Source organism: Hypanus sabinus, chromosome 2 (assembly GCF_030144855.1).
Source record: "Hypanus sabinus isolate sHypSab1 chromosome 2, sHypSab1.hap1, whole genome shotgun sequence".
Classification (NCBI taxonomy): domain Eukaryota; kingdom Metazoa; phylum Chordata; class Chondrichthyes; order Myliobatiformes; family Dasyatidae; genus Hypanus; species Hypanus sabinus.
The window spans coordinates 129,407,567-129,434,886 of record NC_082707.1 but is presented as its reverse complement, the minus strand read 5'-3'; the positions used below and the strand labels follow the sequence as shown (position 1 = coordinate 129,434,886).

The following is a 27,320-nucleotide window of genomic DNA, read 5'->3' as shown; positions in this document are numbered from 1 at the left end:
ACGCATTTTATACGAGCTAGGTATGAGGAAGGTTTGGACAGTAGGGAATCTGGCTACAAACTTGCTAAGTGTGTGATTGCTGTACAAGACGTTATGAGGCTCTGCACTGTTGGGGTAGGTACGACAGTTTCCCAGAGATGAGGAGAAAAAATGCCCGCCATCGCTCACTTGCTCCGGGGCCAGCAGTCGCTATGGTGACGGGGCGGCAGGGGAAAACTCGTTAGGCACCCGGGAAATGACGGCACAATTGCCGAGGTGGGATTGGCCGAGGCCGGCGGGGCGTCCCCCATTTTGAGCTGCGCAGGGCTACGGCGAAGGTTGTGATTGTCGAGCGGCTGAACTGAAGACCAGCGCAGGTAGTATCCCGGCATGGGCATCGCTGCCTTCCCAGGGAGGCCCCGGATCCAGTGGGCCCGCTCGGGCAGGGTTAGGGTCGTCTGGCTTTCCTTGCGTAGGAGTCCGTCCTTCGGTGATGACCACTGGGCCGGACGGAAGGGTCCCAGGCGTCAACGATCCCCCTTCTTCACCCGTCCCAACCCCAGCCCCACGTTTTTTAATGGACGTGGGGGAAGGGGTCGCCTTGTTATATTGCCTTTGCTATTAACTGGATGGGAATTACTGTAACCTGGTTAATTTTCAGTCCTGTCCCCTCAGTAAACACGGGCCTCCTAATATTTGCAGCCTACAACAGTAAAATTCTCCATCTGCTCAACTCCACGCGCTGATATCTCCCTTCTACTCCAATTTGTAAGCCTGTCAGTTTATCTGCCAGCCTCTGTAAACATTTCCAGAGCGCTGTCTTTAAAAGACTTTACCATCTTCTTGAATGATGAAGATTGGTACTGGTCTATTATTGTCAGATTTATCAAGATACAGTGGAAAAATCGCCTTTAATACTATTCATGCACAGCGCATTGATGTAGAATAAGGTAAAACTATAACATGCAGAATAAAGTATAAAAGCTACAAAGAAAGTGCAGTGCAGGTAATAAAGTGCAAGATCATAATGAAGTAGATTGTGAGGTCAGAAGTCCATTTTATTGTTTCAGCATAAGCTTTATCTGGGTGCATTTTCAAGTGATGCTTTGAACTTTTAGAAAGTACAATGGAAGTACAAGTACTTGAAATGTTACTGTTTGTCCAAAGTTGTAGGTCAGTAAAGATGAATGCCCGAGTATTCATTGGCAGACTGAGCCCATATGCCACTGAAAAAAACGTGGAGAGGTTCTTCAGAGGATATGGACGAATTAAGGAAATTGATTTGAAGAATGGATTTGGATTTGTGGTAAGATTCTCTTAATTTTAATGCAGTAGTTAGTACTATTCTGAGTACATGTGAAGTAATTGAATTCAGTCAATTGCCTAGTTTTTCCTTAACTGGGTTATTAGTACAGCTAAATTGATTTTGACAAATACTGAATTTTGGATGCAACTCATGATTTTATAATAAATAAAACTTGCCCTGCACACCTCCTTTGAGCCTACCTCTCACTGTAAATGTATGCCTCTCATAATCATGTGAATACCGATCAGATCTCCCTTCACCCTCTGCTGCTCCAAAGAAAACAGTCCAGGTTTGTCCAATCTCTCCTCATAACACCTGCCCTGTTATCTCGGTAGCATCTTGGTAAATGTCTTCTGCACCCTCTCAAGTTTCTGGAGTGACTAGAACGGAATGCAGCCTAACTAGATTAAAAAAACACTATGGCTTGGCTTCCCAACTCTGAGATCAATACAGGTTCCTTGACTACTAAAGGCATGCATGCCATATTCCTCCTTTACTTTTAACTTGTATAGCCACTTTCAGAGAGCAATGGATGTGTACCCCAAGATCCTTTCACACATCATCACTGTTAAGGATCTTGCCATTAACAATGTATTGTCTCTTTAAAAACTCCGATTCCTTATTGATACATACTGTGAATAGTTAGGACCCAAGCCCTAATCTCCACAACACTCCACTAGACATTGCCTTTTAACACAAGAAAGATTCATTTATTCTCATTGCTTAATTTCATGAATGTATATTGCCTCAATCCCACATGCTTTCATTTAACCTATTTGCCTCTAATGTGGGATTTTTTCATGTAATCTGTGCTTTTTAAATTTAATTGATTCTGATCACTGTGTTAAAATAATCATAATTTCAGGTCAGACCACTTGTGTGCACTTCAGTGAATAAGAAGGGATGAACTTATTTGTATTAAAGAGTTAGTTTATTGACATTAACCAAAATGAGTTAAAGCATTTACAATTAAATGTTCCCCAAAGTCCAGCAAAGTCAAATAAAATTGCAGGATGGTCATAACTGATTGATTCTTGCTGAGTGTATGAAAACCACCTAATAAGCTCGGGTGCGAAGTCAGCTGTGGATCGTCACATGCTTAGCATGTAGCTAAGCTCATCGATGTTAAGTCCTCTTACCTTTAGGATAATAAGAACAGAAAATACTGGACATATCAAGCAATTTGGGTCACATCCATGGGGAGAGAAGGAACTAAAGAAATATTCTGATGAAGGGGCTTCTTTGATCTATCAGCTCTGTTGCTCTTATCACAGATGATGTCTGACTTGCTGGGTATTACCAGCATTGTGTTTTTATCATAGATTTTTACCATCTGCAGTTTTTTTGGGATGATCACTTTTTAAGTCTTGGGCAAAAATTCATACTTGTGTGATGGCACTGTCTTCTGCTCCTTGAGTCCAGGATATCCACCATTTTATATCCCATTCATCAGCACAATCTTTTCGACAGGCAACAGGTTTAAAGGAACCAAAGCAAATCGTACATGTATCTGAAATGCATCATCAAGCTGCTGGCTTAAAGTGGAGGGAGTCTTTCAACATTTGAACTGTTTTGAAACAGACACAATCTTGAAACAACTGGCAGCCCAAGCTTCAATGCTCACATATCTTGATTCACAGAAGAAAATTATTTTTATGACACTACAATAATTTTTTGGTAAAAGGGCTGTTTGAGCAAATTGCTGCTCCCTTGACAGAGCCTTGGTTGGATTCGTATCACTTCCTTCAAATTTAACAGAAATGGACCATTAATGAGGTGACACAAGAGTTCAAGGAACCAAAAATCTGTCTACGAATTTTTCAGCATCCTTACTGAATAGAGGACAATTAATACAGAAAACAAAAGGGAAACCCTGATTAAAATATTATTGCAAGTGCAGTTTACTTACAAAGGCATAAATGTTTAAATAAAGCTATACAAATGAATCACATTGGCATGACCAGCTACTTGAATCAATAGTGAAAAAAACATGCAAGCTATAAAGCTGTGATAATTCAAAGTACCATCAGGGTCTTGTAACTATTTTAAACAAACAAATCTTTTTGAAAGAAATACCAATTAGAATCAGAATATTATCACTGATATGTCATTAAATTTGTTGTCTTTGTGGCAGCAGTACAATGCAATACAAAAAAAACCTGAATTATAGTAAGTATATATATTAGATAAATAAGTAGTGCAAAAATAGAAATTAAAAAAAGTAGGGTGGTAGTCTTTGTGGGTTCAATGTCCCCAACATCTCTATAGCACTATCAGAGTCTATATAACATCTCCACAACTCCATGCTACAAAGCCAACATCAGAACTACTCCATGCGTCAATATTATGTCTAACAATTTACAGCTGCAAAGGGACCTTACAGGAAAAAATGCTGATGCCTCCAGCCAGTTTGTAAAATATTAACATTTTTATTAATCACTTGGAAATTATTATCCTTGTGTGGGAATGAGCACAGATGCTAAATGGTCTAACCAATCTTCATCGTAGCGCAGGCATAAAACTAATCAGTCATTTCTAATCACTTCCTTTTCTGTGCCAGCGAGCAACTCACTGATGGGGTAGACCTGCAGTACTTTAAGTTCTTAATGTATAGCAGGATTTTGTGATATTTAAAAATGTGTTTAAATACAACAATAGCACCATTTTTTGACCCTGTGGAAGCCACAGTGATCAAAAGCCAACCTACCAGAAAGATCGTAGTTCTTCTTTTCCTGAAGAGAGAAAGAGCTACTGAGGTGACTTTTCCTGCAACCATCATTACCCATTATGAGTTCAATAAACATTTTACTTTCATTCTTTCATTTTTGAAAAAAAACTCAGTATCATCACCATAGCTAATTAGGAACATTAAACCACTAAGAACTAGTCAATGGTAATAAATAGTCTATAAAATAAGCTAATTATATTCAGACTTAGAAATTTGATTGCAGAACTTGCATTAACAAAAGTGGCAAAGTTCAGTGAAATGTCACAATAAGGAAAATAGACCAGGTTCTTATTTAAATATGATTTTTAAAAAATCATTCATTGTGGAAAGGCAGATGAAGATAGGACCTTTGCAGAGAATGGGAAGGTCCCGGGGAGTGTTGTAGACTCAAGGGACCCAGATGTACATGACTCCTGGGAATGTGGTGCAGCAGGTAGACAGGATGGCAAAGACAGCTTTTGGCACACTGGCCTTCATCAGACAGGACACTGAGTATAGAGGTAGGGATGTTCCATTACAGTTTTACAACGGTGAGGTTGCATTTACAATATTTTGTTCAGTTTTGGTTGCCCCGCTATAGAAAGGGTACCATTAAGCTGGAAAGTGTGCAGAGGAGACTTCCAAGGATGTTGCTGTGATTCAGGACACTCATTTATGAAGAGAGGTTGAGCTGGTTGGGACTTTTTTCATTGCTGTGTAGGAGAATGGTGGGGAGGTAATCTTAAGAGGTATGTAAGATTATGAGGGGCACACATAAGGTGAATGAGTGGTTTTTTTTCCCAGAGTCGGGGAATCAGGAACTAGAGGGCCTTAGTTTAAAACCGTATGAACAGATGAAGGCTATTTATTCTCCCTTTTGAGGTGAAGAGGTAGCTTTCTAATCACATTTTTGTAAAAAAAAGAATACTTCCATTAATTACGATTTTAGATCAGCAGTAATAACAAAATGTTAAAAATATTCATGGGTCAGATTGATGTGAAAGAAAAATATCTTAAGGTTTTGTATCAGAAACAGGTTCATTTTCTTACTGCATGGAATTTGTTTTGCGGCAGCAGTATAGTGCAAATACAGTTACTATAAATTACAAATAAATAAGTGTTAAAAAAAAAGGATTAATAAGTTAGTGTTCACAGATTGTTCAGAAATCTGATGGTGGAAGGTAAGAAGCCATTTTCAAAGAGTTGTGTTTGGGTCTTCAGCCTCCTTTACCATCTCCCTGATGATAGTAATGAGAAGGGGTTGATAGTTCTTATTGATGGATGCTACATTCCTGAGGAGCTGCTTCTTGAAGATGTCCTCTATGATGTGGAGGGTTGTGCTTTGTGATGTGAAGGAGCTGGCTGAGTGTACATCCCTCTGCAGCCTCTTGTGATAATATGCATTGGAGCCTCCATGCGTGGCTGTGACATAACCAGTCAGAATGCTCTCAGCCATTCATCTGTAGAAATTTGGAAGAGTATTTGGTGATGCACCAAATGTTCTCTCACTCCTAATGAAGTAGAGCCACTGGAATGCCCTCTTCATGATTGTATCAATGTTCTGGGCCCAAGACAGATCTTGTTAGAAGTTTACACTTAGGAGCTTAAAAGCTGCTCATATTTTCCAGTGCTTGACCCCTCAACAAGGACTGGTGTTTGTACTCATGACTTCTTCTTTCTTGAAGTCCACAATCCATTCCTTGGTTTTGCTGGCATTGAATGCAGTGTTGTTTTTGTGACACCAGTCTATCAGCTGATCTATCTCACTTCTGTACACTTGCCTCATTGCTGTCTTGAGATTTTTACCAACAATAGTGGCATTATTGACAACTTTACAGATAGATTTTGAGCTGTGCTTACCCATACAATCATGAGTGGAGAGAGAAAGTAAAGCAGTGAGCTAGCACACATTCTTAAGGAGTGCCTTTATTTGTCAGTGAGGAGGAGGTGTTAATCACTAATCTGTACTGACTGTGGTCTCCCAATGAAGAAATCGAGGATTGAGTTGCAAAGGGAGGCATGAGGCCCAGGTGTAGAAAGTTTGTGATTAATACCTAAGTGATGGTGGCATTAAACAGTTAATTGTAATCAATGAACAGCAGTCTGATTTATGTTTTACTCTTGTCTAGATGCTCCAAAGTAGAGTGGAGAGCCAGTGAGATTATGTCCACTGTAGACCTGCTGCAACAGGTCCAGGTACTTGTTCAGGCAGGAGTTGATTATGGCCAGAATTAAACTCTTGAAGTACTTAATTATGATAGATGTGAGTGCTGCAGGGTGATAGTTGTTCAGGCAGCTCACCCCGCTCTTCTCAGGCACTGGTATCATTCTGCCTCTTTAAAGTAACAAGAACCTCAGACCACATCAGTAAGAGGTTGAAGATGTCAATGAACATTCCAGTCAGGTTTGCAGTACCTGGCCTGGTGTACTGTTGGGGCCTTGCACCTTAGTCTTGAAGGATGTTATGATACTGGCCTGGAGGAAGAATTCGCAGGGTCATCAGATTTTGTGGGGATTGTGCAGTGTTGAAGACTTTGCCTTCATCTTTGATTTGATACTTTAACTCGGTTTCTTTTCCCACAGATGCAGTCTGATCTGCTGTGCATTGTGTTTTTTGTTTTTGTTCTACATTCTCAGCATCTGCAGTTTTGTTTTAAATTTCATGTACAAATATATTGTTCTGTCCTCAGGAGTTTGAAGATTACAGAGATGCAGAGGATGCTGTTTATGAACTAGATGGAAAAGAGTTGTGCAATGAAAGGTAATAACTCCAGTCCCATTATCTAGTCCCTATAAGGGTGATGCTTATTCGGCAATGTTGCTAGCTACAAATTAAGCATTTTGTGTATGCAGAGTGACAGTTGAGCATGCCAGAGCACGCAATAGAGGAGGACGAGGAAGATATCAAGGTTATTTTAGCCAAAGCTATCAATATAATTCTGGAAGGTATGTTTATTTTCCTGTTTTTTTTCCTAAATTGGAAATGCAAAATTTTGAATGGAATCAGTAGAAAATTGGATAATAAATCCAACTCATTACATTAAACAAATCCGGACACTTCATATGACAAGCTGATGAATCTACTAGAATTTAAAGAAAGTAAGCTTGTATGCTATTTACAAGTGCTGAAACCTTTTGTCTGCTGTTTATATTAAGTCCATGTTAATTTGTTAGTTAAGTAGAGATGTTGTTTGCCATCAATAGTTGACTTAGTGTGGTGCTGAGCCTTTGGAACTGGAAGGTCATGAACTTCTGCTTTCAGCACTTCGTGCCATTATCTTGAAAACCTCAGGGATAGGAGCATCAAAATGTTTTTTATTGAAATGGCTGATAGAAACTGTAGTGTTCTTGCACAGGTGTAAAAAAAAACTCTGAACTAAACACCAAGCATAAACCAGTCAATGAGGCAGTCCTAGTAAGATGAACCGTTTACTGTTCACTCTTCCACATTAACGTATGGTGAAAACTGTTGATAAAACAATACAAAATATATACAGTATTTGTTTCCTTCTTGGCATCACATTTACATCATAAATACTTGCAAAAGTAGAACTACAACAACTATATTACGTTAAAGTGCAACATACAGTCAGAATCTACCTACGCCATCGACTGGCTTTAAATACATCAACACAAACTATCTGCAACTCTTTAAATAACAAAGAACACAAACTTTATCAACCGTCATTACTTTTAACAGAATCAGCGTTAACATTTTTACTTCAACATATCGATTATCTTATGAACTTACGGCGTTGCTTCTCTGACGTTTCTAGTGCGTAGAAAGAAAACTTTTCTCGCGCTGATCCTGCACACATAAGCCCCCTCCTTCCCGTTTCTCCAAACTGGTATTTTCCCACAAGATGCGGCGAAACCGGGAGTGACATAGTTGCATGCCGCAGTATATCACATACAACGAATTTACTTTAAACAACCTTAACTTTAACTAGAAAACAATTAGAAACAAATTACTGAAACAAAAATATAATAAACTAAACAAATGCCTTAAAGGCAACACATTCCCGGCCTGACCTTCGTAGGGTCACAATGAACATAATACAAAACTTCAGTCTCGAAATCAGTCCTTAGGTAGAAGTAGAATGACTTCTGCAACTGGCCTTTGGTAAGTTTTCACATCACCTTGGTCAGAAGTTTTCAACTTGCCTCGCAGTTTCCTGCAGGTTACGCATTTGTGGAGTACTGAATTGATCAGTGTTTTACCTCCCAAGATCCACAGTCCCGCTGCCCTTATTGCTCCTTCCGTCAGATGACGGCCCTGATGCCTTACCTGTTCATGGTGATGGAGAGTGAGCAGTAAGGACACATGGCTGTCTTTGGGCAGGATTAGTGGTCTCTTTTTCTGCAGCTGAAAGGTGGGAATGTGTTATCCAGCCTCCAATGCAAATGATGTCGTTTTTCAGGATCGGGTTGAATTTCCTCAAAGGGCTGTCCTTTGGTATTTGTTTATTAGCTTGGAGAGCCGAAAACTCCCTTGCAAAAGCTGCTCTTTGAGTTGCTTTAAAGATGACATCCTTTGCCTGGGCCAATTCGTCTGCAGTGCGAGGTAAGTTACATTTGTGCCATCCCTTGCATTTACTATTTCGGGATGAATGTTTGAGATCTGGCCATGTGAATGAGGAACGCAAGTCCTCTCACTGAAGAATTCTAAGTGGAGAACCGCTGAAAGCGTTCGTTAGTATGTATTGATTCTTCGAGGTAGGTGACTCCTGTTTGTATTTGCGGCTGAATTTCCGAGTCTCTTTCAGGTTCGATCAGCTCAAATGTCTCGCTCATTTGAGTTTTTTCTGTTGGTGGCTGATACAGAAAGGGGGGGGTCCGGTGAACCAGGATGTCTGAGCCAGGCGGGATGCAGTTAAGGATCTCGATGCATGGTCTGCAGGGTTATCCTCGGTACACACATAATGCCATTGTTCAGGCTTTGATGACAGGCGGAAACGTTGAACTCTATTATGAACGTACACATAGAAACGTTTTGATTCATTATAAATATAACCAATATAACTACTTTGCTATTTGTGTAGAACTTGATATCATCCAGCTCTAGGTCTAGCTCGTCCTAGATAAGATCCGCCATTTCCACAGCCAGGACAGCTGCACAAAGCTCAAGCCTTGGAATTGTCGGCTCGGACTGAGGAGTGAGCTTCGCCTTACCAGTTACAAATCCTACTTCAACTTGACCATCCTTCCTGACTACTTTCAAGTAAGCCACAGCACCGATGGCCTTGGTAGACGCATCCGAAAAAACACACAATTCTGTGTGCTCTGCCTCGGTGAGTGAGGTCGCAGTGTACCTACGTCAGATATGAAGCTGTTTTAGATCTTGAACTGAATCTCTCCAAGCCTCCCATTTGCTTAGCTTGTCTTCTGGTAGGGGAGTATCCCAGTCGGAGAGCTCAGAGGTAAGTTCTCTGAGAAGGACTCTTCCCTGGATCGTAACTGGCGCCAGTAGATCCAAGGGATCGAAAACACTGTTGACAGTGGAGAGAATTCCACGGTGGGTAAATGGCTTGATCACGGTAGGCACGGAGAACGTGAATGTGCCAGTCGTAATCTCCCAAAGGAGACCCAAACTCCTTTGTGTGGGTATGGTTTCTCCATCTAAATCTAGGTCTTTGATTGCTGGAGCACAGTCATCGTGTGGAAAGGCCTCCATTACTGCCTGACAGTTTGATGTGAACTTATGCAAGCGGAGGTTTGACTCAATGAGTGAGGTTTGTGTACGTCGGAGCAGATCGATTGCTTCGCCTTCTTTCTGTAGCGATATCAAGCCGTCGTCGACATAGAAGTGCCTTTCTACAAACTTAACGATGTCACCGCCGTGCTCCTGTGCGCCCTCTCTGATGCTCTTTGCAGCCCATAGATGGCCACAGCAGGTGATGGACTATTGCCGAAAACGTGGACTTTCATCTGGTACTCAGTGACTTCCTTGTTAATGTCATTGTCCTTGTGCCATAAAAAACAGAGGAAATTGCGATGGTCCTCCTGTACTAAGAAGCAATGGAACATCTGCTGGATGTCCGCTAAGATTGCGACCTTCCCCTTCGGAAGCGCAACAGGACCCTGAGAAGGGTATTGTTAAGATTGGGGCCTGTAAGGAGCACGTCATTAAGGGAGATACCAGTGCACTGAGCACTGGAGTCAAAGACCACCCTGATCTGATTGGGCATTTGTGGGTGGTAAACCCCAAATGTTGGGAGGTACCAGCACTCCTCGCCTTCTCTCAGTGGCGGTGCTACTTCAGCATGTCCATTAGCGAAGATCTTCTCCATAAATGCTACGTATTGTTGCTGCATCTCAGGTTTTCTTTTCAGGGTTTTTTGCAAGGACGTGAACCGCTTGACTGCCTGCTCTTTGTTGTTTGGCAGTTGCTGGCGTGGTTCCCTGAAAGGTAGTGGGGCGACCCAATTATTTGCTTCTTCTCTGAAGACCTTGGTGTCCATTATTTTTAAGAAAATGGCGTCTTGTGCTGATGGAGCAAGTTTATTATCATGCTCTGTTTGAGCGAAGACTGACTGTCCCAGCGTCTTGTCGGTTACTTTGATACACATGAAACTTGTGCGTGGTTGAAAAATTGAATGGCGGCCACTCTAGCACGTTCGTCTTGAGTGTGTTAACTGTCGGTTTGTGTACATTGCCAAGGCACACCTCTCCTATCACCAACCAGCCCAGATCCAGGCGTTGGACAAAAGGGGTGTCGTGTGGTCCATGGACCTGCTGCCTAACCTTGTGCACCTGGAGAACATCTCTTCCTAATAGCAGGAGTATTTCTGCTTTTGGATCCAGTTCTGGGATGTGTTTGGCAATGTGGTGGAGATGTGGCTGGTGTAGCACTGCACTTGGCGTCGGGATCTCAGTGCGGTTATTCAAAATTTCATTGCACTCTAAGAGTGGAGGGAGACAGATGAAAACTTTACCATACAGGGACTCGAACTGGAAGCCTTCTGCCTTCCTTCCATAAGTTTCCACGCTGCCTGAGCAAGTTGTAAGGTAGTATGGGAACTGATTACTCTCAATGTTGAACAAGTCAAAGAACTCTGGTCTGACTAGTGAGTGATTGCTCTGGTTGTCCAGAATTACATAGGCTTGGATGGCCTTGTCTTTGGCTCCCTTAGGGTACACCTTAGTGAGGCAGATCTTTGAACAAGAACGGCTTGACTGACCTTGACCGCAAACTTCTGTGCAGCTCGAGCTGACAACGGTTGTCCTGAAGTGAGCCTCTCCCTCCCCGCCGTCCTGTTGTGCGGGTGAAGGAGCTTTGTTGGTTTGCGGTAATTTACGTCATTCAGAACATGCATTTCTTCAGCACTTTCTAATATCTCTGCTTCCACCCTGGCAGCTTCAGCTTCTCGGTGTAGAGTCAGCACTTCTAACTCTGACTCTATCCTTACCTTTTCCAACTGGTTTTTGGCTTCTCTGGTAGCCTTTTCCATTTTCAATTTTGCTTCCTGTTTGGCGTACAACGCTTGCACCTTGGCAGCTTCTGCTTTAGCTCTTGCATGGGTAGCCTTACTTGTTGATGCCCTGCTGCTCCTGGTGCTGGATGGCAATGACTTGATGCTGGATCGTGACGCCATCGTAGCACTTGAAACACCTGGTAATGCCGCCTTTTCACTGTAGTGTTCTCGCACAGGTGTGGAAAAAAAACTGAACTAAACACAAAGCATAAACAGTCAATGAGGCGGTCCCAGTAAGATTAACCGTTTACTGTTCACTATTCCACATTAACGTATGGTGAAAACTGTTGATGAAACAATACAAAATATATACAGTATTTGTTTCCTTCTTGGCATCATATTTACATCATAAATACTTGCAAAAGTAAAACTACAGCAACTATATTACATTAAAGTGCAACATACAGTCAGAATCTACCTACGCCATCGACTGGCTTTAAGTACATCAACACAAACTATCCGCAACTCTTTAAATAACAAAGAACATAAACTTTATCAACCGTCATTACTTTTAACAGAATCAGCGTTAACATTTTTACTTCAACATATCGATTATCTTATGAACTTACGGCGTTGCTTCTCTGATGTTTCTAGTGCGTAGAAAGAAAACTTTTCTCGCGCTGATCCTGCACACATAAGCCCCCTCCTTCCTGTTTTTCCAAACCGGTATTTTCCTACAGGACATAGCGAAACCGAGTGTGACGTCATCGCATGCCATGATATATCACAGATAATGAATTTACTTTAAACAACCTTAACTTTAACTAGAAAACGATTAGAAACAAATTACTAAAGCGAAAATATAATAAGCTAAACAAATGCCTTAAAGGCAACACAGAAACTCCATAATGATTGAAGACCTAAATAACTGCTGCCTAGTTAGTAAGTATACTGATGGCATTCAATTTCCAGACCCTCAGTTGGGTAAGTTTATTTAAATAGACCAATCAATGTTTGTGTGTTGTCATCAGCTATGATCTCAGCCTTTGTATTGTGGGAAGAGAAAGTTGGTCAGTGTTCCTAAAGTAAACCTTGGACTTATAAAATCTACATTAATCTACAGAAAATAAGAACTGTTTTTGAGTTATGAATGTTCTTAAAATGATTAATGACTTTAAAGTGGGAATTGCAGAGCAGGGAGTTTTGTTTTTCCCTTCAACATGTCTTTCCTGACCTACCTATATCCACAAAAGACTGCCTGTTGATATCTTAAAGTACAGAGGATAACATATTATCCATTTTAGAAGTGGACCGCCAATTCGCACAGAAAACAGAGTTATTGTTGAGAATCTATCCTCCAGAGTTAGCTGGCAGGTATGTTGCATGTAATATCTAATTATATACGACTCAAGTTTTCTGTAATTATTAAACCAGTTGAAAAAGAAATGGAATGATCTTAGCACTATTTAATTGTAAAAGCAGAGGCTTTAAGATAACCTAAGAGCCACTTTACAGTGCAGGACACAGTGTAATATTGTCTCTGCCAGATTTCTGACAAATTGTCTCAAGTGTTACTTTCAAACAACACTTGTTGACAGTGCTAACTGAATTTAAAACAATGTTAATAAATAATTGTTCACTGCATGTATCAAAGGAATATGGTGTAGGAGAACAAAAAGTTGATCTCAACATTTTGGCATTATATATGTAGCATAGTTACTTCCAAGAAAGCTACTGACTTGCAGTTGAAGCATCGTGTGTAACTAATTGAATGGTACAATAAATAGCTTAAGATGCTACCATTCCTAAACTGGATTAGTAGTTTCTGTATTTATAAAGCTACCAATTTTCGTCGAACTAATGTATGGACACTCTGAAAGGTCCACATTAAATATGTAACCTTTTTATTGTGAAAACGACTCTTAATTAAAAACCTGTCATCAACAGTTGATTGATAAAGGTTGTAATTTTTCGAAGTGTTTCTATATTTTGAAAAATTACAAGGCACAACAGTCAATGCTAAAGTGTGTTTGAGTTGGTACTTTAATTTTTTTGTTTGCTATGAGGTCAATATAATTTTTGTTTTTGAAAGTAGTGAGACAGAAGCAGTTGCTTAGAGACCTGAGATGATTTTGGAATTAGTCCATTGTTGAATTCTTTTCCATCTTAAGCATTTAACGAAAACAATTTTGAGAGACCCTAAGGCTTTTTCAAGAATGTATTCTCATCTTGATCGAGATAAATGGATAGCTGATCTGGATTAATTTGGATGATGTTTGCCAGTGTATGCTGCTAGGCTGGAGTAGAGAAAAAAAACTAAGCCAAATGACCTGGTTAACAATATTATTGGAAGGTGAAAAATTAAGTGGTTTGCTTATTGAGATTTCTAGACCTCATAGCACAGTTGCTTGCTGACACTTGTGTAAACTTGCTCAATGGTTAATTGGAGAATATACTGGGAGATCCAGTACTTCTGAAGGGAAAATTTGAGTTAAGTAATTAAGTTCAGTATCATGGAAGGAAAGCTGAAACTTCTAATTATTTTTGTCATGTAATTTATTTTGTGCTATAACTAGCATTGCAATTCTGTGCATTTTTTGCTGCCCCTTTGACCTCTGCAAGAAAGAGAAGGCATTCCATATAGAACAGATGTGAACTGTATTTAAGAATGGATTCTCCTTTTAGTTGCTGTACCAAATTAAGTGCTGTACCTATTATTATTAGTTTAACTTTAAATGCAAATAACTTTTGTTTGCCTACTAACCTTGAAACTAAAATGTGTTCACTCAGATTTTGATTTAAGAAATTTAACCAAGTGTTAAAACCTTTATTTACCAGCCTCTCGTGTCGTTGGCCTTGTGACGTGGAGTGCCGCTGGTTTTCCTAATCGCTGTGCCTTGGTCTCTTGGGCCTAGTTGAAATGCCAATCTGCTCCTACCTTTGTCAGTTGCTGATCTAAATCTGTGTTGTGTGGCCTGACCAACACTGGTGGGCACTGGGTTTAGTGCCGTTACCTTGCTGCATCCCTGAAAATGATAACAGTGCGTCCTAAAGTCGCGAGTTCTGAGAGCCTGCTGTAAAATGCGAGGTCCTTGATTGGGAGAAATTCGCTGATAGGGTTGTTTGGAAGCTCGATTGGAGTAAGGCAAGAAGTCCGTGGTCACAGCACAAGAGTAGCAATCCTGGTTCCTATGACAATCCCACAGTCTGCCTTTAAGGGAGGGTGATGACCGGGAAGGATTCCATCGAATGGGTAGTGTCAGTCAATCGGGTGGTGAAGAGAACCATCTGGTCTTCGTTCGTGATGGTGCTTCTGCGAACACTTGTTACATTTGGCTGGTTGAATAGCCTAGGGAATTTTACAGGAAGGTAATACACATTTTGTAATTGGATGTCTTTTTGCTTGCTTTTTAGTGGTATACATTGGAAATAGACACATTTTGTGTGAATATGCTTTGATTCATATAACTGCTTTGCTCTTGCATAGGATCTGAAAGACTTCATGAGGCAGGCTGGAGAAGTTACCTTTGCAGATGCACACAGGCACAAGATGAATGAGGGGTGAGTTAACGATAGTTTGATATTGCTTTAGCTTGTCGAGCTATTTTGGCTTTTTTTATAAATGCAGCAGGAGGCAAGAACTATAAGATTGGCACTAATGCTGCTGTGAGAAACTGGTTTGTAGTTCTATATAGACATTTACTGTTCTACATTTCACTGTAAATGGATCTAAAAATAGAGTTACAGAATGATTTCAGTTGTTTTAAATAAACAACTGGGTTGTCATATTTTCTTAGCATGCTTGTAAGAAAATCTTAACATTTACACCATTTACTGCTATCTTGGGCACTCTGAATAGTCTTGCACTTTCCTCAGAACTAAAATATCAAGCATGGAGTATTAAAACATAAAGGAGTTAATAGCTCAGTTAGCCTGACAATACTGGAAACTATTATTGAAGAGAAACAAGGTACTTGGAAAATAACAATAGGATTGTGCAAGGACAGTGTTGACGTATGAAAGAGAGATCATGCTTGATAAATCTATTGAATTTTCTTGATTGTAGCTAGCATAAAAGTGTCATTCAGTTAATGTGCATTCAAATTTAAAAAGCTTCACAATAGATTACTGAACAAAGTGCATGGTATTGAGAGTCAATCTTACAGTAGTGTGGATTGAGAATGTTAAAAGACAACATAGGAATAAAATTTGTGTCATTTTTGAGTTAAAATTTTTTACTAATTGGATGCCACAGCAATTGATCCTTTTGGTTAAGTGCACTAATATCAATGTCAGTGATTTGGTGTGATAAGAGTATCATATCCAGCTATGGAACAAAATCAGATGGTGATGCGGGCTGTGCGCATGATAGAGAGGGACTTCAGGGGATGTAGACAAAATGAATAGAAAATAGAATATGCATAAGCAAAATGTGAAGTCATCAACTTTGTAGAAAAGATGGTGAGACTTTTTTTAAAATCCTGAAGAATTGAAGGTTGTTGGTGTTCAAATGGATTTGAGTGTTCAAATCACAAAGTTAATATGCAGGTTCAGCAAGTAAGTAGGAATATATGCAGTATGTTGGCCTTTCATACAGATTTCTGTGCAAGAATAAAGACTCTCTTGCTGAAGCTGTGGTGCTATACAAATAAGAATATACAGTCAGTCCTCCTTATCCGCGGATTCCGCATGCGTGAATTCAACCAACTGCGAATCGCGAAAACACGGAAATGCTCTTCCAGCACTTGTTGTTCGAGCATGTACAGACTTTTTTTCTTGTCATTATTCCCTAAACAATGCAGTATAACAACTATTTTACATAGCATTTATTTTGCATTAGGTATTATAAGTAATCTAGAGATGATTTAAAGTATACGGGAGGACGTGCGTGGGTTATTGTGCATCAGAATCAAAAAAAATCGGAAGTTCTCTTACTAAGTAAGTCGGAACAGGTACATCTGGTATTAGCATCAGTTAGTCAAACGCTTGTCTTAGTATATAGTATATATTTTACCTTTCTATGCATATAAAACACGTAAGAGCGTATGTTTCAGCGCTGGGCTCAGGAACTGAAGTTCTCGGGACTCGGAACAGATCGCTCCCTAGTGTGCTCTCCACTGTGCCGGGTTGATATGTAGGATCAAAAACTCAAAACACCAAAACCTAATAATTAAACCACTGCTTTGATTATTAATAATTGTAGCTTTCATCGGGGCAGAGCCTTTCTCACTTTATCCTTTTAAATTGTTCTGATCGTTGACCGACCTAGCCTAACGCTTTTGCAATGACTGATGGTGTGTCACCTCTTTCCGATCACTTTATTATTTCCACTTTATTTTCAATCATGATTATTTTCGTGATTGAGCTCTGGCATTCAGAGCTGCACGTTCAGAGCACCTAATGCCCACCACTCTGAGACAGGTTAAATAAGATCTGGGGTTCCGCTGGGTTCACCGGATTGAGACAGGTTGAATAAAAGGACTTGAGCATCCGCGAATTTTGGTATCCACGAGGGGTCCCGGAACCAATTCCCCGCGGATAAGGAGGGCTGACTGTATTGCAGTAGAGAGAGCAGCAAAAATTGACCAGATTGACTTGTGTGAGGAGAATACTTGATACTGGGCTAATATTTTCTACAGTTTCACAACATTCTTAAATGTTTGGCAGGGTAAATGCAGCTGAGGATCCTATCAGTTATGGTCAAAGGGAAGTCATAGTTAAGAAAATCACAAGATCACAAGACAAAAGAGCAGAATTAGGCCATTCAGCCCATCAAGTCTGCTCTACCACTCCACCATGAGCTAAACTATTCTCCCATCTAGTTCCAATTTCCGGCTTTTTTCCCATATCCCTTGATACCCTGCCTAATCAGATACCTGTCAATCTCCTCCTTAAAAGCCTTCAATGATTGGGCCTCCACAGCTGTATGTGGCAACGAATTCCATAAATTCATGACCCTCTGGCTAAAAAAATTTCTCCTCATCTCTGTTTTAAATGGGTACCCTCTAATTCTAAGACTGTTGTCCTGGACTCACCCACCAAGGGAAACAGCCTTTCCACATCTACTCTGTCCAATCCTTTCAACATTCGAAAATAACGTCTGAAGCACTGGTGTGGAAGATTCTGTTGTTGGAGCAGGTAATCATAAAGAATGAGAGCAGGGTGGGAGATTTTATTCAAGATAACTGGGCTTGCATTTGATGTCAGCTTCATATCTGTGCCCCTGAGATGGAGGTGCAGATGGGAAGTCAAAATAGAGAAGGGATATAATGTGCTTTTTCCCCCCCTTCTGGTTGGATAGAAGAAGGCTCACTTTGTCAGAAAAAAATGCCAGATATGAGGCAGAAATGAAAAGAAAATTCTTTGCCCAAGTGGTAGTGAACCTCCACCCAAGAGTGACGTTAGAGCTTGCTATATTTGAGATGAATTGAAAGGTTTTGGAAATTAAGGGAATCCAGGAATGTGGGATAAATGTGAGAAAATGGTGCCGAGATAATCAGAATCAGGTTTATTATCACCGGCATGTGACGTGAATTAGCAGCAGCAGTTCAATGCAATACATAATCTAGCAGAGAGAGAAAAAATAATAAATAAGATGAAACATAATAATAAATAAACAAGTAATTATGTATATTGAATAGACTTAAAAATGTTAAAAAAACAGAAAGACTGTATATTTTTTAAAAAAGTGAGGTAGTGTCCAAAGCTTCAAAGTCCATTGAGGAATCAGATGGCAGGGGGGAAGAAGCTGTTCCTGAATCACTGAGTGTGTGCCTTCAGGCTTCTGTACCTCCTATCTGATGGTAACAGTGAGAAAAGGGCATGTATTGGGTGCTGGAGGTTTTTAATAATGGACGCTGCCTTTCTGAAACAACATTCCCTAAAGATGTCCTGGGTGCTTTGTAGGCTAGTGTCCAAGATGGAGCTGACTAGATTTACAACCCTCTGCAGCTTCTTTTGCTCCTGTGCAGTAGCCCCTCCATACCAGACAGTGATGCAGCCTGTCAGAATGCTCTCCACGGTACAACTATAGAAGTTTTTGAGTGTAATTGTTGACATGCCAAATCACTTCAAACTCCTAATAAAGTATAGCCGCTGTCTTGCCTTCTTTATGACCACATCAATATGTTGGGACCAAGTTAGATCCTCAGAGATCTTGACAACCAGGAACTTGAAGTTGCTCAATCTCTTCATTTCTGATCCCTCTATGAGGATTGGTATGTGTTCCTTCGTCTTACCCTTCCTGAAGTCCACAATCAACTATCAACCATTATATAGTTGAATGGTAGAACAGTCATGGGGACCTTGAATGGTCTACAATTGTTTCTATGAAGCCTATTCTGTGTGATTACAAATCTAAATATGTGTCTTTTTTTTCTAGAATTGTTGAGTTTGCTTCCTATAGTGATGTGAAAAATGCTCTTGAAAAGCTCTCTGGTGCAGAGCTCAATGGAAGAAAGATCAGAGTGATTGAGGAACGTAAGCAACGCAGGTAATCGTAAAACATTTCGAACAAGCTTTTTATTGATTATCAATCTCAAATATAAGTTCTTAAAAACTGATGAAGAGGAGGTATAAAAGGAGCATCTGCACTTAAGTTTAGATTGGATGTATCTGATATGAAAACTAAAGGAGGAAGTTACAGGAGATTGTAACTTCTCAAATATTTGTAGATTTCTGGAATGATATCTGAGGACTTGAGTATGTAAATGTTATGCCATTATTGAAAAGAGTGCACAGAGATAAACTCAATAACTATCCCTGATTATTGTTTCATTAATTTTCTGTACCTTGGATTACCTAATCCAGTTGGGATTTCCCCAACCACCGGGCCGCAAAGCGAGTGCTACCGGGCCGCGAGGAAACGATATGATTTGGCGATATGAAATTATATGAGTCAGCTGCACCTTTCCTCCTTCCCTGTCACACCCACTGTTGAACTTGAATGCATGCAAAGTAATTATCCACGTGAAGTCATCAGTCGCCTAAACGCAGTGATAACCCTCTTGCCAGGGATCACTGGTTGGCTTCGGGTAACCAGCCACCTCGTGTGGCCAGCAAGAAGTGCTAATGCTACTGGCCTGGAGCGTGGACAGATGGGTGCCACCTCCAAACCTGTTTAGCACACCGTGAGGAACCCGGTGCTAAATATTCACAGATGACCTAATTCGGGCTCAGGGTTTCATAAGTAGCAGAGCAGCTACCTTGCTGTGATCTACTGAAAGTCATACCTCGAGCCAAACTTTTGTCAGTCGATTGATCTTACCTACCTTACACGTGCTCTGTTGCACTCCTACTCGGTTGCTCACTCTCTCCGGACTGCGACCACCGCGGCCCCAGTACGGGGACCTCCGGCCCTTACCTTGTCCTCTCACTGGTGTGTTGGCAATGATTTTATATGTTCATACAAGGAAAATATGTGCTTTGTTTAATATCCAAACATTACTTAAAATGTTATGATGCGATTGACTTATCACTATATTCATGCAAGGAAAATATGTGCTGTGTGTTTAATATTAAATTCGTTAGATACACTCAATTTAATTTCTAAATGGGTTTATTAGCCACTTATAAGTGACTTATAGTTGACATATCACCTATGTTCTGGTTGTAATTACCCCCCCCCCATCAGCCGGTCTGCAAGAATAGTGTCAATATTAAGCTGGTCTGCGGTGTAAAAAAGGTTTGTGACCCCTGACCTAACCCATTTACAGCTAGAAAAATTCCAGTTTCTGTCTTGAATATACTTAGTTTCCTAGGCCCTCTGATCAAGAATTACAAAAGTTCTCTGGATGAAATTTTTTTTTTACTTCGGTTTCATTTGCTGACTCCTTATTTAAAGCCTGAGACCTTTGGTACTACGCACCTCAGAAAGGAGATACATTATCTTTTTCTGTCAAGCTCTTGAGTATTTTGTATAATATAATGAGATCACCTGAACATAAGGATAATTCTAAACACAAGAATAGAATCCCAGGAATCAATGTGGCAATTCTTTGTTGCCCTCTTCATCAGAAGCATATCCTTCCTTGGGATTAGACAAGCTCTGCTGCATATGTATGTGATGCATCTTCATTGTCTGCTATCTCTAACAGTGTACACGGGCTCCCTGGGTTGCCAATGTCTTGATTTATGGAAATAAATTTTCCCATACCTGCAGAATTTTTCAAACTAGTACAGGTGGCCCCTGTTTTTTGAACGTTCACTTTACGACAGCTTGCTGTTACGAAAGACCTACATTAGTACCTGTTTTCGTTAACCAAAGAGGATTTTCACTTTTACGAAATAAAGACGCCTGCTTTATAAATGTGTTTACCCTGAGAAAGACTACAATGACCATGAAGCCTTGTGCGGGCAGTTGATTGTGCATGTATGCATTACGTGCCGATTTTTTTTTCTCTCCAAATCAGTTTTGACTCGCTGTCTTCCTGATTTTGATAAGTGAGACTACACCGTACGTACAATATTTCTAGTTTATATAGGCTGTATACTTATAGCATTCCTGCTTTTACTATATGTTAGTGCTATTTTAGGTTTTATTTGTTATTTGGTTTGATTTTGGAGGTTATTTTTTGGGTCTGGGAATGCTCAAAAATTTTTCCCATATAAATTAATGGTATTCTTCGCTTTACACCATTTCAGCTTACGAAAGGTTTAATAGGAATGCTGTACATTCGGATAGCAGGGGAAACCTGGAATACATTTATTTATTGAGATACAGCATGGGGTAGGCTCGTCTGGTCCTTTGAGTCGTGCCACCCAGCAATCCCCTAATTTAATCTTAGTCTTATCGGGATAGATTAAAATGACCAATTAACCTACCAACCAGTACACCTTTGAACTGTGGGTGGAAACTGGAGCACCCAGAGGCCATGGGGAGAACGTACAAATTCTACAGATGGGCAGGAATAATAAGCTACAGTATATATTCCACCAGTTAAATTATTGGATAGAGTTGGGGGTCTTAACTAAAGCGTCAATAATATCTTTGCTTGCATTGACACTGACCCACAGAGTCCTTCAGTAGTTTATTTCTTGCATCTGCAGTCTTTTGTCTCCTAAGGAGACTGGTATATACACAGGCTGTGAAATAAGCAAACATGGCAGATGAAAGTTCATGCTGAGAAATGTGAAGTGTTACATTTTTAGGAAGAATGAGAAGAGCTGTTAGTATAACTTAGAGGGCACATTTGTTAAAGGAGCACAGGAACAGATCAACAGGTGTGTGTGCATAATGCAAGGAAAATGCAAGTGCAGGTTGAGAAGAGGTTGAAGAACCATTTGCAATCCAGGACCACAAATTTTTTATTTAAATAATGTAAACTTCATTCATGGAAAGAGGTAGATACACACACACTTTTGTAGGCAGATACAGTGTAAGCTTGACGGGTCCAGCCCAAAATCTATTTGGCCACCACCACTGGGACCTGAACCCTGATCCCCATGATGCAGAGCCTGGACGATTCCCAGTGTTGGCCTGTGAAGTTCCTGGTAACTCTGGGAAACCAAAGACTCATCTTGGCTACTAAGGAATTACAGAGTTATGTCCATAGCTGAAGCTCTGGAAACTACCAAGCAACGGTTTACAGCTGTGGCTACCAGACTGTAGAAGTACACTACAGTCAAGTGTATAAATGCACTCTTCTCCAAAGAACCAAGAAAAGTATTTGCACGGTTGTTGCTCTGGTAATATCCATTTCTTCATATTTGCTACCCGTTGCTGGACATCTGCTGTGTTGGTGACTAGTTCTTCCTCTGAGAGGTTGCAGAGGCTTGCTTGTGTTCTTTCAGCACTGGGCACAGGTTTTCTCCCATGTACTCTTCCAGTACTCAATTGCTGTTTTGGTTGGTTTAGCAATGGGTGGCAAAGATGAGGAGCTGGACATTACCAGGGCCTGACATGATCCATGGCTATTGGCTGAAGAAACTAACAATATTACATAAATGACTGGCAACTCTAATGATCCAGCTGCTTGAAGCAGGCTCCCATCCTGACCAGCTAACTCAAGGAAGGATTGTACTTATAATGAAGGGTCCTCACAATGGAGCAACCTCATCAAACTACTGGCCTCTAACCTGCCTGTCAACAACATGGAAGCTCCTATCAGGCATCATAGCCACCAAGCTGAAGGAACATGTGTGTAAATTCCTGAGCTCTGCTCAGAGGGAGATTGGTAATGGAACCAATTACTAGTAGACAAAGCAGTCATGTGAGACTCCAAGATCAGGCAAAGCAACCTAAGCACAGCCTGGATTGACTACTAGAAAGCATATAACTCAATGCCCTACACATGGATCCTGGAGTGCCTGTTTCTATACAAGACCATCAAGACGCTAAGGACCTTCAGGAACTCATTGGGCAATTGGAGGACATTGCTAGAAGTTAACTCAAAGCCAATAGCACAAGTGACCATCAGATTTGGAATATACCAGAGCGATGCACTCTCCCACTGCTGTTCTGCATGGGCTTGAGCCTCCTCAGCCAGACCATCTCAGAGTAGATTGGGGTAGGGGTTCAGAAATGGAGTGACCATCAGCTGCCACCTGTACATGGATAATATCAAGTTGTATGCCAGAAATGAAAGAGTCATTGACTCACTAATCCACCTGACGAGTGTACAGCAGAGACATCAGGATATCACTTGGACTGGAAAAGTGCAGCTGGTTGCTAGTGAAAAGGGGCAAACTCATCAAGACTGAAGGAGTTGAGTTACCTGAAGGCCAGATACCAGATGTACTGGGCAGCTACACGTACCTGAGGATCCTGCAGGGGCTTGGAAGCCACGATGAGGACACATGGAATGCTGCAACATCCAAGTATCTCCAAAGAGTGGGTCAGGTCCTAAAATGCCAGCTGAATGGGAAGAACAAGATCAGAGCCATCAAGACATTTGTCCATCAGATACCCAGCCGCAATAGTATGTTGGCCAAGAAATGTGCTGAAAGCTGCTGAAAACTACTAACAGTATATGGAAGATTCCATCCAATGTCAAGTGTCAGTACACCCGCCAGAATAAAGGAAGTTGGGGAGTTAGGAATGTCAAGGTCACAGTACTGGGAGGAATATGAAACATCCCTGAATATGTCAGGAAGATGGCCACTAAGGACAACCTGCTAGGAGAATATCTCAGACAGCAGGCAGGGGAAATGGAAGTGGGTGAAGCAGAGCCAGATGACCAGAGGCCATGCAGGACAAGCCACTGTACAGGATGTACAATTGCAAGATGTTGGAGGTGGTTGACATGAGAAAGTCCTACTAATGGCTGGAAATGGCAGGGTTGAGGGACAGCACAGAGGTACTGCTCTTGGCTGTATCAGAACAGGCGCAATAGAAGCAGGGCTCTATCACACCAGACAAGTCGTAAGATGCTGACTGTGCAAAAAATCTGCTGAAACCCATCCAGCACATAGTAACGGTGCAAGATGCGGGCAGGGACAGCATACACTGAGTGGCACAACCAAGTTGTAGGAATTGTGTACAGGAACATCTGTGCTGAGTATATATTGGACACTCCAAAGTCCAAATGGGGGAATAACTGGAGTAGGTAGTAAAGAATGACAGAGCTAAGATCCTATGGGACTTCCAAATACAGACTGATAGCAAGTACTGGCCAACCAACCAGAAATAGTAATACAGGACAAGGAACATAAGAAAACAATTGTATAGATGTGGCGACCCCACATTTATTCATGGGATAGTCATGGTGGATTTCAACATGCAGGTCGATTGGGGAAAATCAGGTTGGAAGTGGATCCCAAGAGAGTAAGTTTGAATGTCGACGAGATGGCTTTTTAGAGCAATTAGGGGATCAGCTATACTGCATTGGGTGTTATGTAATGAACTGGAGGTGATTAGGGAGCTTAAGGTAAAAGAATCCTTAGGAGACAGTGATCACAATATGATTGACTTCAGCTTGAAATTTGATAGGAAGAAAGTAAACTCTTTACATAGCAGTATTTCAGTGGAGGAAAAGAAACTACAGTGGTATGAGAGAGGAATTGGCCGAAGTAAATGGAAGGAGATGCTGGCAGGGATGACAGCAGAGCAGCAGTAGTGTGAGTTTCTGGGAAAAATGAGGAAGGTGCAGGATAGATGTATTCCAAAAACAAAGAAATACTCAAATGGCAAAATAGTACAACCGTGGCTGACAAGGGAAGTTAAATCTACAAACGTTTGTGATATAAAAGCAAAAGAGAGGGCATATAACAAAGCAAAGATTAGTGGAAAGATGGAGGATTGGGAAGCTTTTAAAAACCTACAGGGAGCAACTAAAAGAATTGTTAGGAGGGAAAAGATGAAATATGAAAGCAAGCTAGCTAACAATATTAAAGTGGATAGTTAAAACTTTTTCAAATATGTAGAAAAATAAAAGATGAGAGTGGATATAGGACAGCTAGAAAATGAGACCGGAGAAAAAAATAACAGAGGACAAGGAGGTGGCAGGTAAACTTAATGAGTATTTTGCACCAGTTCTTCATTGTGGAAGACAGATGTTGAAGGGTGTGAGGGAAGAGAAGTGAGTACATTTACTATTACAAGAGAGAAGGTGCTCAAAAAACTGAAAGACCTAAGAGTACATAATGACCAGATGAACTGCACCCTGAGGTTCTGAAAGAGTTAGCATTAGAGATTGCGGAGGCATTAGCAATGACCTTTCAAAAATAATTGTACTCTGGCATGGTGCCAGAGGACTTGAAAATTGCAAATGTCACTTCATCCTTTAAGAAAGGAGGAAGGCAGCAGAGAGGAAATTATAGACCAGTTAGCCTGACCTCACTGGTTGGGAAGATGTTGGAGTTGATTGTTAAGGATGAGGTTATGAGTTCTTGGTGACACAGGACCAGATAGGACAAAATCAGCATGGTTTCCTTAAGGGAAAATCTTGCCTGACAAACCTGTTAGAATTCTTTGAGAAGATTACAAGTAGCATTGATAAAGAGGATGCAGTGGATGCTGTATATTTGGACTTTCAGAAGGCTTTTGATAAGGTGCCACACATGAGGCTGCTTACCAAGTTAAGAACCCATGATATTACAGGAAAGTTACTAGCATGGTTAGAGCATTGGCTGATTGGTAGGAGGCAACGAGTGGGAATAAAAGGATCCTTTTCTGGTTGGCTGCCAGTGACTAGTGGTGTTCCACAGGAGTTGGTGTTGGGACTGCTTTTTATGCTGTATATCAATGATTTAGATGACGGAATAGATGGCTTTGTTGCCAAGTTTGCAGATGATATGAAGATTGGTGGACGGGCAGGTAGTGTTGAGGAAACAGGCTGCAGAAAGACAGATTCGGAGAACGGGCAGAGAGTAAAAAATGAAATACAATGTTGGAAAATGCATGGTAATGCACTTTGGTAGTAGAAATAAATGTGCAAATTATTTCTAACTGGGGAGAAAATCCAAAAAACTGCAATGCAAAGGGACTTGGGAGTCCTTGTGCAAAACAACCTAAAGGTTAACTTGCAGGTAGAGTCAGTGGTGAGGAAGGCACTTGCAATGTTAGCATTCATTTCAAGAGGTATAGGATACAAGAGCAGTGATGTGATGCTGACAGTTTATAAGACACTGGTGAGGCAGTGTGCTGATATTGCAGAAGATTCAAAGGAGGTTCACAAGATGATTCCGGGAATGAATGGGTTACCTTACGAGGAATGTTTGATAGCTTTGGGTCTGTACTTGCTGGAATTTAGGATGGGGGCGGGGGGAGGGGGATCTCTTGAAATATTTTGAATGTTGAAAGACCTAGACAGAGACATCATGGAAAGGATATCTTCCATGGTGGGGGAGTCAAGGACGAGAGGATACAGTCTCAGGATAGAGGGGCGTCCATTTAAAATAGAGATGCAAAGGAATTTCTTCAGGCAGAGGGCAGTGAATTTGTGGAATTTATTACCACAGTCAGCTGTGGAGACCAGGTCATTGGGGTTATTTAAGGCAGAGCTTGATAGGTTCTTGATTGGCCACAGCATCAGAGGTTACAGGGAGAAGGCTGAGCAGTAGGGCTGAAGAGGGAGAAGAAAAGATCAGCCATGATTAAATGGCAGAGCAGACTTGATGGATCAGGTGGCCTAATTCTGCTCCTATGTCTTATGATCTAATCCCGAATGACAGTAACATCAGGAAGAAAGAATATGAGAAACTGGAGAAATACCAGGGCACTTAAGAGCAGATAGAAAGGATGTGGAAGGTTAAAGCCAGAGTGATCCCACGGTTGATATGAGTACTTGAAGCTGTGACACATGGACTGGGAGAGTGGCTCCAACAAATCCCAGGAACAACATCTGAGATCTAGGTTCAGAAGAGTGCTCTACTAAGAAAAGCAAAGATACTGCACTGAACCCTCAAGTTCCCAGGCCTCTGATAGAAGACTGGAGATTGAGGGAAAAATACACATGCACACCACCCATAAAGGGTTGGGGGAGGGGGAAGAAATCAAATACAAAAAAAAATATCAATATAAAGGCTTAGTATTGGCTACATCAAGTTTCAGTGCATCCATCAGCACACACTTCTGTAGCCTGGACTGTGCCAGACTGCAGCATTCCTGTACTGGCATCTTGCCAATGAGTTTCAGGTAGACCAAAGACTCAGTTAAAAACCTTCCATTAGTACCTGATATGTCGCTGGGAACAGTCCATAGATCGGAGAGGCCTCTGTTCTGTAGTTACTGGGGATGAACTAGGATAATATCCTCTTTACAAACCTGTAGTCTGCAGAGTTGGGGTGAGCATCTGTCCCCAACTGTAGTTATCCTAAGAACATAAATAGACGCATGGAGTACGTTTACAAAGACCACTTGATGAACTGGAGTAAGTGCATATGGAGTATTATGTCTAGCTTTGGGTGCCATGCTTCAAAGATGTGAGGTCTTTGGACAAGGTTAGAAAAAGATTAAACAAAATTATTTCATTTA

The 27,320-nt window shown here is 41.0% G+C and overlaps 1 protein-coding gene across 1 annotated transcript in view; it reads left to right on the top strand.

Annotated features, from left to right (window-relative positions):
* Positions 1-234: 234 nt before the first annotated feature.
* LOC132383708 (serine/arginine-rich splicing factor 5-like) overlaps positions 235-27,320 on the top strand; it is a 30,010-nt gene continuing 2,924 nt past the window's right edge. Inside the window, exons 1-7 of the mRNA XM_059954900.1 lie at positions 235-356; positions 1,147-1,285; positions 6,683-6,753; positions 6,846-6,938; positions 12,712-12,781; positions 14,895-14,968; positions 18,789-18,899. Of these exons, the coding sequence (XP_059810883.1) occupies positions 1,163-1,285; positions 6,683-6,753; positions 6,846-6,938; positions 12,712-12,781; positions 14,895-14,968; positions 18,789-18,899 (542 nt within the window). The 5' untranslated portion in view covers positions 235-356; positions 1,147-1,162. The remainder of the gene's footprint in view (positions 357-1,146; positions 1,286-6,682; positions 6,754-6,845; positions 6,939-12,711; positions 12,782-14,894; positions 14,969-18,788; positions 18,900-27,320) is intronic.